General features: G+C 40.8%; 1 protein-coding gene across 21 annotated transcripts in view; it reads right to left on the bottom strand.

The window, feature by feature from the left end:
* ARPP21 (cAMP regulated phosphoprotein 21) overlaps positions 1–15,848 on the bottom strand; it is a 233,299-nt gene that overhangs the window by 75,470 nt on the left and 141,981 nt on the right. For 19 of the 21 annotated variants that reach the window (XM_080975816.1, XM_080975817.1, XM_080975818.1 and 16 more), the window contains 2 exons: positions 6,272–6,380; positions 3,910–4,011 (listed from right to left, as the gene is read on the bottom strand). In XM_080975816.1, the coding sequence (XP_080831942.1) occupies positions 3,910–4,011; positions 6,272–6,380 (211 nt within the window). The remainder of the gene's footprint in view (positions 1–3,909; positions 4,012–6,271; positions 6,381–15,848) is intronic. The other 2 variants (XM_080975807.1, XM_080975808.1) reach the window with 1 other exon arrangement.

Below are 15,848 nucleotides of genomic sequence, written 5' to 3'. Positions count from 1 at the left end.
GCAAGCGGAAGCCATTCTGCTCTTGCAAATTCTTAGTTTGGTTCACTCCTGAACATTTATCTGGAAATGTGGACTGGACTTTGGACTGTTTGCATGCAAAGCATGTGCTCCACCACTGAGGTACCAAAATATGACTTGCTGGTACACTTGAGACAGGTATTAGAGAACACAGATATCTGACAGCGTGCCTTAACAGCATTGTGATCTCCCTTTTTATATTTTGTTAGTCTTCAGTTTTATGTTCCCGTTAACGAAGGACGGAGGCAGCTACCCCCTCCCTCAGATGATGTATGAAAAATGCTACTTCTCAGGCAGTGAAATTTGATTGGACTTCCATATCCCTTTCCTCACTGCCTCTGCTGCATACAGCATGAGAAGAGGTGACGCACCAGCTGAAAACAGTACTAACAGTAGCATAATAATTAATCTAATTTGCTCAACTGCATATTTGATTTGCATAATATACAATGACCTGTTTGGGGAGATTCAGAAATGGCAGCCCTAGTTATAAGATTTAATTCACCTCTAATTTGAATAGCATGACATCATGTGATCATTCATTACATTGGAGGGGGCAATTTTGATTTGTAAACATGTTTCTAATGTAGCATATTAGATTCAAATCAGCCTGGCAGCCCAACTTTCACAAAAGGAAAGGGAATGCCAAAGCTACAATATACTTTATTAAATACCTTTTCTAAACCTACTACAATATTCATTTATCCCTCACAGAAGGGTTGTAAAGAATTATTGCTTTGACAATACTTTTATATTGAATTCTTACAAAGGTGTAATTGGTTACCGTAGCTATACGTTTGGGCTGCCTAAGATGTTTGTGCTCTTACCTGGTAGGCTGAAAAAATGTTTTTGCTTTAGTTTATATCTAAATGAATAAATATTTGTACAATGATGGTGGGATTGGCTTACTTTACTAAACACTTTGAACAACCCCCCCCCCCCAAAGCTATCCTGATAGTTATTGATGTGTTGTTGAAATGGGATTAGTTTGATTTCATAATCAACTGAATGTATAAGAGACTGGAGGAGAAGTATCTGCAATGCTAATCTTGAAAAATATCTAGTCACAATTTCATCATTTCATCATTTTCATACAGGCTAAAATAGACCAATCTGCTCTCTTGATTCTACTGAATGGAAAATCCCAAATGCCTATTAAATGCCTAGTATTATCTTCTACTCTCAATCATAGTAACTGAAAAACTCAGTGCCTGCCTCATTTAAAAATCGAAAACTGGACTAAGGCACCAACTCAACAGTTCAAATTGGATTCAATAAATAGTTCAAAAAACAATCAGAATACATCTGGACCAAAAAATAATTCAACGAAGTTTTAGGATAAACGCGGGCCAAAATTTCCCAACTAGGAAAACACATTGCAGCAAAATATAACGGCAAGAAACAGATTTAATTTGGGTTTTAACTTTTCTGATGCACAATCTGTGACCTTTTAGCATGTACTATCATTTGACAGCACATAGGTACAAAAGAAAAGGACTCTTATACAGTTATCAACACCATGCTCTAAGCAACTGAGTTGGGCAGAAGTCTGGAGAAAAGTGGACTGGAGAGGGTAATTTTGAGAAGACAAATGGGAGGAAAGAGTTAAGCAGCCTTCCACTCAGCTCAGCTTTCCTCTGCTCAAAAACAAACTTCTTATGCTTTTCATTTTCATTAAAATAATGAACATTTGGGAGACTATAAGTTTTCACCTGAGTAACAACTAGCTTGGGTCTCAAGCTGAAATTATATGACACAACCAAACTCTTAAGTACATAGGAGGCAGCCTCATATCAGAACCAAACTATTTGTCTATCTAGCCTAGTATTTCAAACTATGGGAAGGCTTGGGGGTGAGGGCTTGGGCGGGGCATCAAATGATTGCCTTGCGTCCCCATGTGACAAAGCAGTGGGCCCATGGCCCATCGGTTCCATGTTGAAGTACGCTTCTGGCCCACTTGGCATGAGAAGTTGGACCACACTGATCTAGACCTATTTCAATCCGGGTTCATGTCTGGTTTGGGGACTGAAATACCTTTGGTTGCTTGGTACAGAATCTACACTGGGAACCAGAGAGGTAGGACATTTCTCTTTTGCTCCTGCTGAACATATTAGTGGCATTCAGTACCATTGGCCATGGCATCCTTCTGAACTATCTGACAGAGATGGGTTTGAAGGTTACTACTTTGCAGTGGTTCCAGTTCTTCCCCAGGGGTTGGTTCCCGAAGATGGTGATGGGAGTTTTTCCGTTTGGTACCTTGGTCACTGGTGTACTATATGATGTCAGACAGGGACTGATTCTGTCCCTCACCGAGAATGGCAGTCTGAAAGTCTGGGCTGCATTTTTACTGAAATATGAATGATATACAGCCCCTTTTCTCTTTTTCATCTAATATCAATGAAGCTGTTGCAGTTCTGAACTGGTACCTGAAGGAGGCAGTGGGTTGGATGGGAGCTAAAAAAATAAAACTGCAGTTCAGTCCAGACAAGACGTATCTGCTCCTGATTAGGAAGAAGACTCTGGAAGAGGGTTTTAGGCTTTTATGGATGGGGTTTGACTCCCCCTGAAAAATTAGGTTCACAGCTTAGGAACACTTATGGAGGTTCAGGGGGCAGGTGTTCCTGGGGTGCCTTTGCTGAGCTTTGGCTGCATTGTGAGTTGCACTCATTCCTGAGGAATCAGACTTGTTTACATTAATGTGTGCCTTAGTTGCATCAAGGTTGGATTACTGCAATGGGGATGGGTGGCTGTCCTTCTGAAGAGTCTTTGGAAGCTGCAGTTGGTCCAGGAATAAATCACTTGTGTGGTGGATCCATTGTAGGCTAATATTCAATGGGAACTTAGCCTTAGAAACTAAATTCAGTCCAACACCAGCTCCCAAAATATTTCTGAAGCCACCCTTCCAGCAAAACTACCCTTCCTATTTTTGTTAAATGCTTGTTCATTTGAGATTACTTTTTGGACTGAGCTTTCAGCATCCACAAATGATGGCATGATCTGCAAGGGTGCATACAGATATACCTAAAAATAGGAGCTCATCGCGGGGACTTTTTCTGCAGGGACAGTTCATGCTGCAATGAAAAACGTATCGGCTTCTGCTTGAGATATTTCTCCTGTTTTTAGATAGTCTGTCAGTTTTGCTTGCTTTCTTTCTTTTTAGTTTAAGTACAACTTATGCATTCATTAAATTAAAAGTTCATAAAGCATTTTCATTTTCTTTAAGTTGCAAAACTGTTCAAAGGGTGGGTAGAGGATCATGAAACCAAAGATCTCAGCCAATGATCATAGGAGAGTTGGCCTTTGCTTCCAACTTACAGAACTACTGCCTCAATGTCAGCCCTAGAAAGGAACAGTCATATCTGACAGAAACATGGTAAGTGAAGTACCTCGTGGCATTTATCCTAATACTGTTGTAAGATGGAGGATTTATATATTCCCCCAAAATGGCTGCTAGATCACACGTTTACTATTCCACACTCCCATTTGAATAGTTCTAACAACTTTTTTAAAAAAAACACTCCTGGATCAATGAAACAAGATGGTGGATGAAAGTGTCTATTTAAATCCATGTTCTGCATCTGGGTGTTACAGAATAACTCCTATGCACTAAGATTTAAAAATTAAAGGAAACCAAGTTCAGCACGCCTGCCCTATTGGAGCTAATCTTATCTAATAACTCTTCTATCATTTCAGTTTCTGTCCTCTTAAAAAAAAAAAAGAGCAAAAAATAAATAAATCCATAATCAAACTTTCCCCCCTCTCGCTCAATTCACATCCCTCCACTGTCTCCTGCCACAAAGTGCAATCTTGCCACAGTGTCAGAGTGGGAGGCTACTGGCTGACTACTGATAAAGATATGGCACTAAAGAGGCAATTAAAACAACTACTCACATCTTGTGCAAATATTCTCTCCCTCACCCTCTGATACTCCTCTTCTCTCTCTTCAATTGATTTACTTCGTCTGTCATCTCTAAATGGATGAATTCTGTTTTGCTGAGCATAAAAAAAAACCAGGAGGATTATATAAGTTGAGCTGCTAAAAACTGCAGTTAAGTAACTGTCAGCCGAGAATAATAAATGTTCACTTAAACAAATGAGGCACGAGAATGATTGTGTTGTCTCATTCCTAAAGTGGCATGCGACTCACGGTTTTATGCTATGTACCTTACAGCATCAATCTAGATGCTACTGGAATGTTTCTGCTTTGCATTGGCTTGATGGGTTCTTCTCTTTGATCATATGAAGTTGCCTTATACTCAGCCACGCTGTTGGTCCATCTAGATCAGTCCTATCTGCTCTATCAGACAACACTCCAAGGTCTTTGGCACGCCTTGATTTACTGCACTGCTTTTATTTTTCATAGTTAGCTACACTGGGAACATGTGTGTACTAAAGGTGTACCGGATAATAATTTAAATTAGTGTTCCCCAACCTTGGGTCTCCAGCTGGTTTTGGACTACAACACTCATCATCCCTAGCTAGCAAGGTCAGGGATGATGGGAACTGTAGTCCGAAAACAGTTGAAAAACACTGGTTTAAATGATGTTTGAGCCCCCTCTTGATTTCTGAGACCTTGTCAACTGGAATTACCAGGTATTGAACCCAGGAACTTCTGTTTGCAAAGTATGCATTCTACCACTGAGCTCTTTTGTATAAGAAGAGATGAGGTTGTATGATTGATTTGGAAATCAATCTGCAATCTAGAGTAGAGGTGTGTTGGCTTCTTCCACTCAGGATGCTCCCAGCTAGTGAGGGGGGAAAGCACATTTGTCAAACTTCCCTTGTTAATTTATTGAAGCAGCAGCAGCAGCTATCAAATCAAGTGAAGGAAAAGAACGTGGAAAGGCGAGTGATATCAAAGGCTGAAAAAGCCTCACAGATGAGGAGAAATGATTCTGAGAATATTGTGCACAAGAGTTCTAATCATTTCTGTAGTAATCCTTAGGCTGTTACCGTCAACTGGAGAGGAAATGCAGACTTTCATCGCAGTGAAGTCCAGAAAGCAATAAAACATGTTAAGGTGCTTAATGGGGAAGATATTGCCCTGTACAAAGCTTCATATCTGCTGTTAGCCTGTAGCTGCAATTCTCTCGCCTTCCTCCTTTAACTGCGCTGTACCTTCCCTCTGCTCCTTTACCTTCCTTGCTTGCAATCTGTGCTCCCTAAACCCTTCTTCTCCATTTTTGAAAACCAGCTGTGTTACCATGTGCAGCAACAAACTGCAGAAGAAAAATGGGAAAGGAAACAGTATCTTTTGTAGGAGGCGGAGAGATGCTCTCTGGTGTCAAGCGGCTGGATTTACCCAAAAATTAAACGAGAACATACACATTAGCTTACCTTCACGAATTTTCCTTTAAAAACTCCTTCAGAATCAAAAACCCTTTTTCAATTCTTCCTTTTTAAAAATGTTATTTTGAATTAAAACCTTCACTTCCATCACAGGTTTATTCCCGCCCCCAAAAGGCCGTTAAACTACCTAGCATTCATATATTCATATATTAGCATGTTTCATAAGGCTACCTTTAGTGGTGCAGGAGGACACAACAAGCAGCACACAGAAGGGGAGATTTCTGCCACATACATGCAAAAACAAGCAAACAGGTTCCATTTATGATAAGGGGAGCGGTCCTGAATCTTTCAATCATTTGTTTGTTTGCTATTTCATGACATTTATACACTGATTGATTGGGGGGGAGAGACCTCAAAGAGGTTGACAAAGAGAACCCCCCCCCCCTCTGCAAGTGAAAAATCATGTATTGATGGTTGCAAAGTCAATCTGGTCTCGTCGTAACATTTTACCTGTTGATGGCTGTTATTAGTCCGTATTAATCTCTAACCAGCTTGGCATTGACTCTAGAAGTTTGGAAGAAGTCCCACAGAGACACAAAGACATTTGCCAAAGCGCAGCTGACAAAAGTTTCCCCAAAGGGGCTTCGGGGAGCCTTTTGAACATTCCAAATCACTCCTGAGCATGCAACATGTCCTGTGCCAAGCAAAGCTGCCCATGCAAACTGCCACTGCCGAAGCAAACACACTTATGGCCGATGCTATTCCACTGTGTGCCAAAAACAGGGGAGCAGGAGAGGAAGATGAGCAGGAAGGAAAAGCAGCAGTAGCAGTAGTAGTAGTAGCAGCAGCAGCAGCAGCATAAACAAAAACAAAGGAACATCAAGAACACCAGTCAGCCCACTTCCAAAAAGAAAAAAAGGAAATAAAAAAATGAATTTCAGCAACTCTCGAACCGAGAACCAACCTGATTGTCTTCTTTATCAATACTAGAGTTATCTCGCTTCAAGATAAATCGCTTCTGGGAATCTTCACCTTTTTCATCTTTTAAATGTTCAGAAAACCTTTGCTCTGGTCTGCCAGCAAAGTAAAACATATCAATAAAAAATCTATTTTGTTTTGCTTTGAATTTGTCAGCACTTTTTTTTTTTAAATGGAGGCATTTAGTGCAACAGTTGAGGCTGCTGATGTTGGTAACAATATGTAGCATCTGTTCAAATGCTGCTGTTATTGCTATAAATATATTTTGCTGTTGTGTGCATGGCAAGGTGAATTTGAATGATCAGCTTGTGCAGTCTGTTTGCAGCGACTGAATAATAAGAAAGCAAGCCAGCAAACAATATATTAATTGACTTTTCCAGTTATCATGACCTCCAGCAATGCTGCAAGTTAATAAAGGCTTATACAGATTGAAAAGGAAAGACAAATTTGATGGGGGTCTTCTACATAACTTCTCATAATACATTGAATTGGTGAACTGTGCCAGGGGAAGGGTCCAGTAGTATTTTCTTTAAACAAACAATTATCCAACAGTTGGGAAATTGGGGAGGGGAGATCAACGTTGTCACATTGTATTGATTTGCCAATTGATTTAAAATCCATCCAGATGGTTATTAAATGGCCAGATATTACCAGCTGACAACTTCACATTTCTAGGTTCAGAGACTGAAATAAATTGTTCTGTGCTCTGCTATGACATTGTTTAAAAAGGATATGGAGAAACGTGTCTCTTTACATTGAGCTAACAATTGACATAATTGCAGATTTAGGGAACGTTTTAATCTCCAGGACACTGTCTGTCATTAGCACCCCAGATTTTGCATTTTTCTGCCAGAGCAGCAAGTTGGGTTTGAAAAGTACAGAATCGCATGTTGTCACATAATGTGTGCATTGTTAATTCAGGAGCATTTATAAAATGGAAGGAAAAGTGTGAACAGAAGGATTCTTTCTCTGCTTAGTGCACATGTGTTACTTCCACAGGCATTCACAGGAGACAGACAGGACTGTCAAGGAAGAACTGAGAACCTGAGTACCATAAACAGCACAGTAATGGATCCAATCTGTGCACAGATCTCCTCTCAACACGAACAGCATGACAAACATTGTGGGTGAGTGGGAGGATGGAGGAGTCTCGTTAGAAATAGCTTCCTTGCCAAAAATTTGAAAATTCAGATTTGCACACCTTTCAAAAACATGTTTTCCTCCCTTCCCCTTTACAAAGATAAAGAAGAACAGGGATTCCAAAGTATATACATTGTTAACGCCCAGCATTGAAGGATAGCATCCCTTCTTACTGTTACTTTTCTCTCTCGTCCCTCTGCAGTCCCCCCCCCCCCTTTAGAGTGTAAGCTTCTTGGGATACGGACCTGACAATTTTTATTTTTATTTTGCTGATAAATATGTACGTTACCATGCCAACGGTTAGGCGCTGTGGTCTAAACCACTGAGTCTCTAGGGCTTGCTGATTGGAAGGTTACCATGTACACTTGAGGCATATATAAATAATCCTCCTTAACCTCAATATAATAAATGTAAAGGCAATATGTTAATGCATGCATGCCAACCTGTGACCATTTCGACTGCAATTCATAAGCTCACTTCATCGTGCTGCAGCCAAATCCTAACATAAATGTAATACACATCTCAGCCCACATGCTGCTGATAACAATTGATGACATTAAATTCATTTACGTGAAGGGCACTTGATACAACACTCGATAATTAATAATGTTTCTGCCATTCATTTTTACTCATTCGGAGGGTATTCATCCACATGGCATTCTTTGCCCACGCCCACCCGCTTTTAAAATAATGTTAAAGTGCACTGCATTTCAAATCCCAGTAACTCCATCCATTTTATGGTAGCTGTGAGTATTCACTTCTAGCAAAGCCTGCTGATGAAAAATTAAGAACATGTTTCCTGGAATACCAAGGTCTTAGTTATAGAAAGCTCCAGGAGAGTGCATTAATACACCATCATTTAGGCCTGGCTTAAGGGATTTATAAGTGGGGAAAGTGCTGTTGTACTTCGGTCTTCCTTCAGGGCTTCCCATAAGCATCTCACTGGCCACTGGATGCTGGACTACATGGTCCTTAAATTTGTTTTAATATGTTTCAATTAGTGAAAATAAATAAAAAAAGATTTGGCAAAAAGACATAATTGGTCCTTTGGTCTGATCCAGCAGGAGTTAGTAGTTGGAATTATAAATAATAATATGATGATAATTTATTACTTATACCACTTCCATCTGTTTGGGTTGCTCCAGCCACTCTGGGTGGCTTCCAACAGAATGCAAAAAGCATAGCGAAACATCAAACATTTAAAACAGGCATAGGCAAACTCGGCCTGCCAGATGTTTTGGGACTACAACTCCCATCATCCCTGGCTAACAGGACCAGTGGTCAGGGATGGTGGGAATTGTAGTCCCAAAACATCTGCAGGGCCGAGTTTGCCTATGCCTGATTTAAAACTTATTGATACAGGCCTGCCTTCAGATGTCTGCAGAAACTCATATAATTGTTTATCTCTTTGACATCTGATGGGAGGCCCTCTACCTGGTTCTCTGTAAGTTCACTTCTTGCAATGAGCAAAATGCCAGAAGGACCATGGAACTGAACATTAGTGGGGGTGGAGATGTTGTTTCAGATATTGAACTTTACCACTTCAAACTGCAGTTGGGGGGGGGGTGTCCTTATATCTGGACATTTATCCATGTAAAAAAGTTCTGTGCATGTACTAAACTAGTTCATGGGGGAAAGGGCTGCATAAAAACTCCCTCCTCACGTTCCTGTTTTGCAACGTACAGTGAGGGTTTCTCCCCACTTTTACATGGGGGGCGTTTTAAAATATAACACCATATCTGCAAACCGAGTGGCACAATTCCCAATTTGATTACCTCAGCCAACCATCTCACTCTGAATAATGTGTAGTCTGACTCTAAAATTCTCACTCAATTCCTGTTGGCTAACAAAGCAGTAATGATTCTCTCTGTTGCACAGGAGATTGTTTTTATTTTTAGCTCCTTGACCTTCAACTATCTATCTATTACAGCATGTAAACAAAAACATCATTTCCACTCTAAGAGATAGGTAAGTCTAAGCATAAAAGGAAAAAACCTTTTTGCAGTAGCGCAGTGACTGGGAAAGAAGATGCTAGAATACAGCAGTAGAACTAAAAGCTTGGCCTTCCATTTAAGTATATAGCTGAATTAAAATTCTGAAGTTGATGAAACACTGATGGAATACATTAGCATGTGAAATATATCTCTATCTTATCTTATCTTAAAGCACATGTGCACAATTTTTAGTATACTGATTCAACTATACATTTTCTAGCACTACATTTTATACATGTAGCAACACACCTGCTTATGAGAGAGCTACTTCCCACGGTGCACACATATGTTAAGAAATTCAAACTACATGCAAATAATCTTCTCTGCGTATACAAACTATTTCATGTAGATAATTGTGTCACTGCAGACCTCATTTTTGCCCAATTACTTGGGTTCTTGTGAGAGGAAAGGTGTGGTATAATCATTATTATTAATAGCAATGATAATGGTAATAATGATCATTATATTGTGTGGGGGGGGGGGAGGGAGAAATCCTGAATGAATTCTCCTGAATGAATTCACTCTGAAAACAACTCCAGGTAATTATTAAATAAGCAGTTCACAAAGAAAGGGGAGTAATTGGTCACACGTCCAACTACTTGAGCTAAATTCCCTAGGGAAAGGGCTCAATATAAACAACCTTGTAAGTAAAAAAGAAAAGAAAATCCCAGAGTGTTGTACATTTGATGTTCAGCTCTTCTGAGATCAGTACAAGAGTTCGGAGTGCTATGTATCTCACAGGCTAGAATGTACAGAATTGAACTGGAAGCCAATAAGCATTAGCCATGTGGTGCCATGAGATACTTTTAACCAAGTGGAGAGCTGTTGGCCAAACAGTCAGGCAATATCCATCATGGTCCCACTTTCCTAGATGGTCAAGCTGCAGCATAAGGGGGCAATCCTTACTTATCATATAGCTAGAGACTACAGACAATCGCTTTACCTCTCCGGGTAAGGAAAATTACCACACAATATGCTTTTAAGCTGCTATCCAGTATTTTCCATCCTTCTTTCTGGCCCGAGCAAAGAAAAAAGACATCGCAGGTGGGAGGTAGAATGACATTCTCACGAGGGAGGCCTATCTCATGTTTGCAGAACCATTATTTCAATGTATCCTTCAAAGGCCAGTGCTCTAGGAAGTGAATTTTGCATCTTTATTGAACAAGTTTGCTTTATTACCACTCTGTAGATTCCTCTCGTACAGCAAATGAAGGAATAAGTCAGTTATGATTAGGCAAAATTATTGATTCCATTTGTGTAAGTTGTTGGTTACATTTGCTACAGATTGCTCTGATTCTTCCTTCAAATTGGCAACCAGATGGAAGCATGTGTATTTTACCATATATTTCCTTTTCTAGCATTGCTAGAACTATTAAGGGGGGGGGGACCTAGAGCCTAATTCATTTTAATAATAATAATACATATAATATTATTGATTTACAGTATACGGAAGCATGTTACATGTACCCACATCAAAACAGAACGAGCACATGTTCATCATCTTAAATAAGTGAGGTGTGTTCTTCTAATAATTGATGAAAGCTCACTTTTCCTTCATTGTCTTCTTTATCTAATTTGTGTTTAACCATGTCAATGTATTTTAAATGTACGTGACAAAGGTTTGAAGAAAGATGGGAGAATGAAGGGACTCAAAGGTTGCAAAAAGACAACATGGTTGAGGAAAAGGAGCATGGATGAGATAAGAGGAACAAGACTGTTTAGCAGAAGATGAAGACGATACCATGAACTTGTACTGGCCACAGTTGGAAACAGAACGGGATTTGTGCCAAGTGGTGCTCAGCCACTGTAATGTAAGGATGAAAGGAAAAGATAAAGAAACTCGTACCTGAATATGAAAAAAGAGAGATGAAAAGAAGACAGAACAGCCAGTACAGGGATCCTAGTTCTTTCAGCTGCTGCCTCAGCATGTCATTTTAAAGATTTTGGATGTCAGGTATGTCTTTGAGGCAAATAAATTGCAATCCTCTAAGTTTACTGTACACAAAATGGAAGGATACCTTCCCAACAGCTTTCCCTGGATCAGCCTTTCTTGAAATATCTTGTGCACCCCCACCTAGATCCAAAGTGGTGCCCTGTGACCATGAAAACCATCAAGGTCACAGCACACTCCTTGAGTAGAGTGATAGAACAATGAATAAGATGCTTCGACTTCATCAGGTTGGCACTGGGGGTGCTCCGGGAGTTGGACAGAGGGGCCTGGTTTCCCTAATAGAGGCACAACCTACATGTTGTAATCATCAACCAACAAGACCAGCCCAAGGCATTTTGGAACCATAAATCGTGCCCACCTCAAACAGGGAGGTTGGGGTGAAGATCTACACCAGGAACAAGGGTGGAAGGAGACCAGCAGCACCTCCTAGTCATCAAGAGCCCAGTGTATATGTGATATGGGGGCAGGCGGCTGAGGGACATCCGGCTTCCAAGCAGGCACCACAGCTGTTGCTGCTAACACAACAGGAACAGCAGGTGATGCATTCCTTAGAGGCTGGATCTGCTGCCCCTGTGGATCCTGCCGCCCAAGGCAGTTGCCTCACCTTGCCTCATGGGTGGGTCAGCCCTGTCAACCCCAGACTACTTGAAATGGGGTCCACATGAAGACTTGCTGCCTCATTTCCCCACAATGTATAGAGATGTCACCAGGTTGTACAGTTGTATTGTGTGCGTATGTTCTACGTCAAAACTAACCACGGCTCGGAACCCGAAGCGCTACATGTTGTGGAAGGGCAATATGGCGGTGGGATGTTGCTGACAAATCATAATGCAGATGTCATTTCAAATAGGCAGGGCCTAATGTGCAGGAGAGTAAGGGCAGATGGAAAAGAGAAGCAAGGACAAAAATGAAGAGAATACAAGAGCCCTGTTCAAACATGCCCTCCCTAAGTTATCAGAGCACACTAGTCTTGCACACAGAATGCACCTCAGCATATGCACTAGACCTGCCCCATCAGCATATACACTAACTCTGCTCCTGACATTCATGTACTGATGCAGAAAGCCTGAAGGAAGAATCTCTATGCATCCAGCTGAATGCACCTAGGCTCCAATGTGCCTCCATCTCATGGACCACCTATTCTCATGGAGAGCTGCCTCCAAAGGGCTCCTTAATGCTTAACAGGGATATTCAGCACTACAAAGGACAGAGAAGAAAGACAGAGTCCCCCAGATTTAGAACCGTTTGGAAAATACTTGGGATGGCAGTGCCCTTCGGTGACAATTAAGAGTACATTACTTCTAGAGAGCTGCAATACTTCATTGAGAGATTGCAGAAACCTCAATACATAAATGTGTTATTAGAATGCACTGGATGTGGAAGACGAGCATACTAGATGTTTTCAGTGAGACTGGTTGCAGAATGAAGGGAAACCTTTAGAAGCAACACTGTTGAAAGAGGGCAACAGCTGCCCAGTGTGATTGCAGAATAACCACCACAAAACACATACACATCGCAAATACAAATCTAATTATAAAAAATATACCAACAGGCGGCTAATGCAGCTGATATATGTTCCCCCCACCCCACCCTACCCCAGGAGTTAGAAAATTGCTGCTACAAATATAATTCAAATGAATGGAAAAGTACTGTGCAGATTTAAAGCACTACTATGCAGGTTTTCAACTGATTTTGCTGCATTCATCCCTTCCTCCCTCGCCTCCCAAATTTCTGTTTGTCTTTAATTCCAGTCAGCTTTTCATCATAATGCCTTCTGTTTTCAAGGACTAGGGTGGCATAGCATAGCTCATTTTCTTACATTATTTTTGTGCCCATGAATCATGCTTTTATAGAATGCAAGGTGATCTCATCCTTTTTTAAAAAAAATAAAATGTTAATGGCAATTAAAAACTTGTGAAATACATCACTGCAGCAGTGGGCATATTTTCTATGACAACCACTCCATAAATGCATACGTATGATGAAGCAGAGGTGGCGAACTGATGAAGCATAGCTTTGGGATGTGTGACTGGCTGTTTGAATGCATTGTCACATTAAGGAACTGTAGTGTTACCTAAAGGATAATCTAATTCAGGGGTCAGCAAACCTTTTCAGTAGGGGACCGGACCACTATCCCTTAGATCTTGTGGGGGGCCGGACTATATTTTTTTGGGGGGGAAGAAAGAACGAATTCCTATGCCCCACAAATAACCCAGAGATGCATTTTAAATAAAAGGACACATTCTACTCATGTAAAAACACACTGATTTCCGGATCGTCCGCAGGCCAGATTTAGAAGGCGATTGGGCCGGATCCAGCCCCCAGGCCTTAGTTTGCCTACCCATGATCTAATTCAACTCCGGTACAGATTAATTTCACCCATTTAGTTTCTCATTTCCACCCTTTTACATTCAGTTTTTTCTCATTTCCACATCAGCTTGCAGATTTTAAAACAAAGTTTACACAGAAATCCATACGCATTTGCATGTGGATGTTTTCCTAATATCATCGTTTGTATGCAATTCGACACAATTATGTACGCATCTTTGGTTGAGTAACTGTATCTCAAAATTTCAAAAAGTGTGAATTTCCCAGGATAACTGTATTTTGAGATCACATGCTAGTTTGGGAAGTATGAATTAAATAGGTTTGCATTATGATGAAAAGTGAATGCATTTATTCTCCGCCACAACCAGGCCAATGCAGGAAATTCACTACCACGGCACCCCTGATAGGTGGCCACAAAGCCCCCACTTCAATAGTTCCAAAGGAGGAAAGTCCACCATCTTTCCACTGTCAAACAGCTCCTACCATCAATATTCACAGTTAGCATGAATCCCCAGTGATACCTTATCCCTGCTTCTCTTAATTGTTTGGTGACAGTCTTGGAAGCCCTGCCTCTCCTTAGCATCTCTGCACTCAAATCCTGCAAAAAGAAAATGTGGCCTTTGTTCCTAAGGGTTTGCATAAGAATGTCTTTACGTAGCAAATAGTAGCAAATGCTACTATTACATCCCTTGAAGGGTGGTTTTTTTTGGGCTTCAAGCTGAGGCTGAGGCGAGCTTTCTCAATACCCAGCCTGAAGAGAGTCAAATTTGGGACCCAATCTTCCCACCAGGTATGTGGGAATCATATTATCATTTTCTAGCTGCAGGTCCTAACAGTCTTCTCACCCAATCTTCCTGACCAGCAAGCTTTAAAATTAGTTCTCTCTGGGTTTTAATTTTTTAATCTGGCTTGTTCTGGTCCCTAAAACCTAGCCCAGGCAAAGGCAAACTCGGCCCTTCAGATGTTTTGGGACTACAATTCCCATCATCCCTGACCACTGGTCCTGTTAGCTAGGGATGATGGGAGTTGTAGTCCCAAAATATCCAAAGGGCCTAGTTTGCCTTACCTAGCCCACTGTTTTTTCTATGTCTATCAGCCGACCTCTTAATTTCTTGATTTTATGTGATGAACTCAATTGCCTCTTTTTAATAAGTTCAACATGCAGGTTAGCAATTTGGCTGGAAACCATCTCAAGTGAGTCAGAAACAGGGGTTGCTGTATCTCCTTTACCTACATATTTATTCTTAGCTGTCATCTGAGAGGCTTCAATTATGCTGCCCATCTGATTCCCCACTTTACTGCTGCTTAAAGTATGTAGCAAGATTAATATATATATTTTACTAGTTGGTGTGCCTTGTTGCATATCTTGCCTGAGTGGATATTCTGAGAACGGTTTTTGTTGGTATGACCAGTTTATGGGGTGCAATTAAGTCAGGAGAGGAGAAGAGCTCTGGGCTCAAGCTGTTTCCTTAGCACCCACACATATGAATCCCTCAACACGATGCTTCTGTTTATAGCTTTTTAAAAAGGTGGTTTTTTTAAGCCTCTGCACTACTCGTGTTCTCTTTGTGGTCTCTAAAACTCCTAGATCATTTTCATGCGTACCGCTGCCAAGCCAAGTGTCACACATCCTGTATTTGTGTCCTATCTAAAGGAAGAACTTTATATTTATCTCTGTTGAAATTCATTTTGTAAGTTTGGGGCCAGTTCTCCACCCTGTCAAGATAATCTTGAATCTAGCTTGTGTCTTCCCAGGAGCAGCTATGATACAACTGAAACAAATGAGGACCACTGAGGCAATCATTGATGAGTTGAAATGCTCCCCCAAAATACCCTTCCATAGTGTAACCCTAAGTTCTGAATTACCGGGGGTTGTATATGCAGGGTTATAAACAAAACTTTACTGCTTTTCTTATTTCATTATGTTTATTTGCACCAGCCCTCTACCTTTCTAATGCACATATGTGTATTGAGTGAGAACTGGGGAAAGGGAATAAATTGGGGGGGGGGTGTCTTATGGGATTACAAAAAACTTTCAGCATCACAGAATTGCTACACTCACGTGCAGTGTAAAAAAAATATGTTATTTTCGACGCCTTTAAATCAATGAATTTGAAAGAGGGATGGGATGGCACTAAAACCTTTTTGAC

Source organism: Podarcis pityusensis (assembly GCF_964106645.2).
Source record: "Podarcis pityusensis genome assembly, chromosome: 12".
In the NCBI taxonomy this organism is placed as follows: Eukaryota; Metazoa; Chordata; class Lepidosauria; order Squamata; family Lacertidae; genus Podarcis; species Podarcis pityusensis.
The sequence above is the reverse complement of the archived record's forward strand: the minus strand, read 5'-3'. Positions and strand labels throughout refer to the sequence as shown.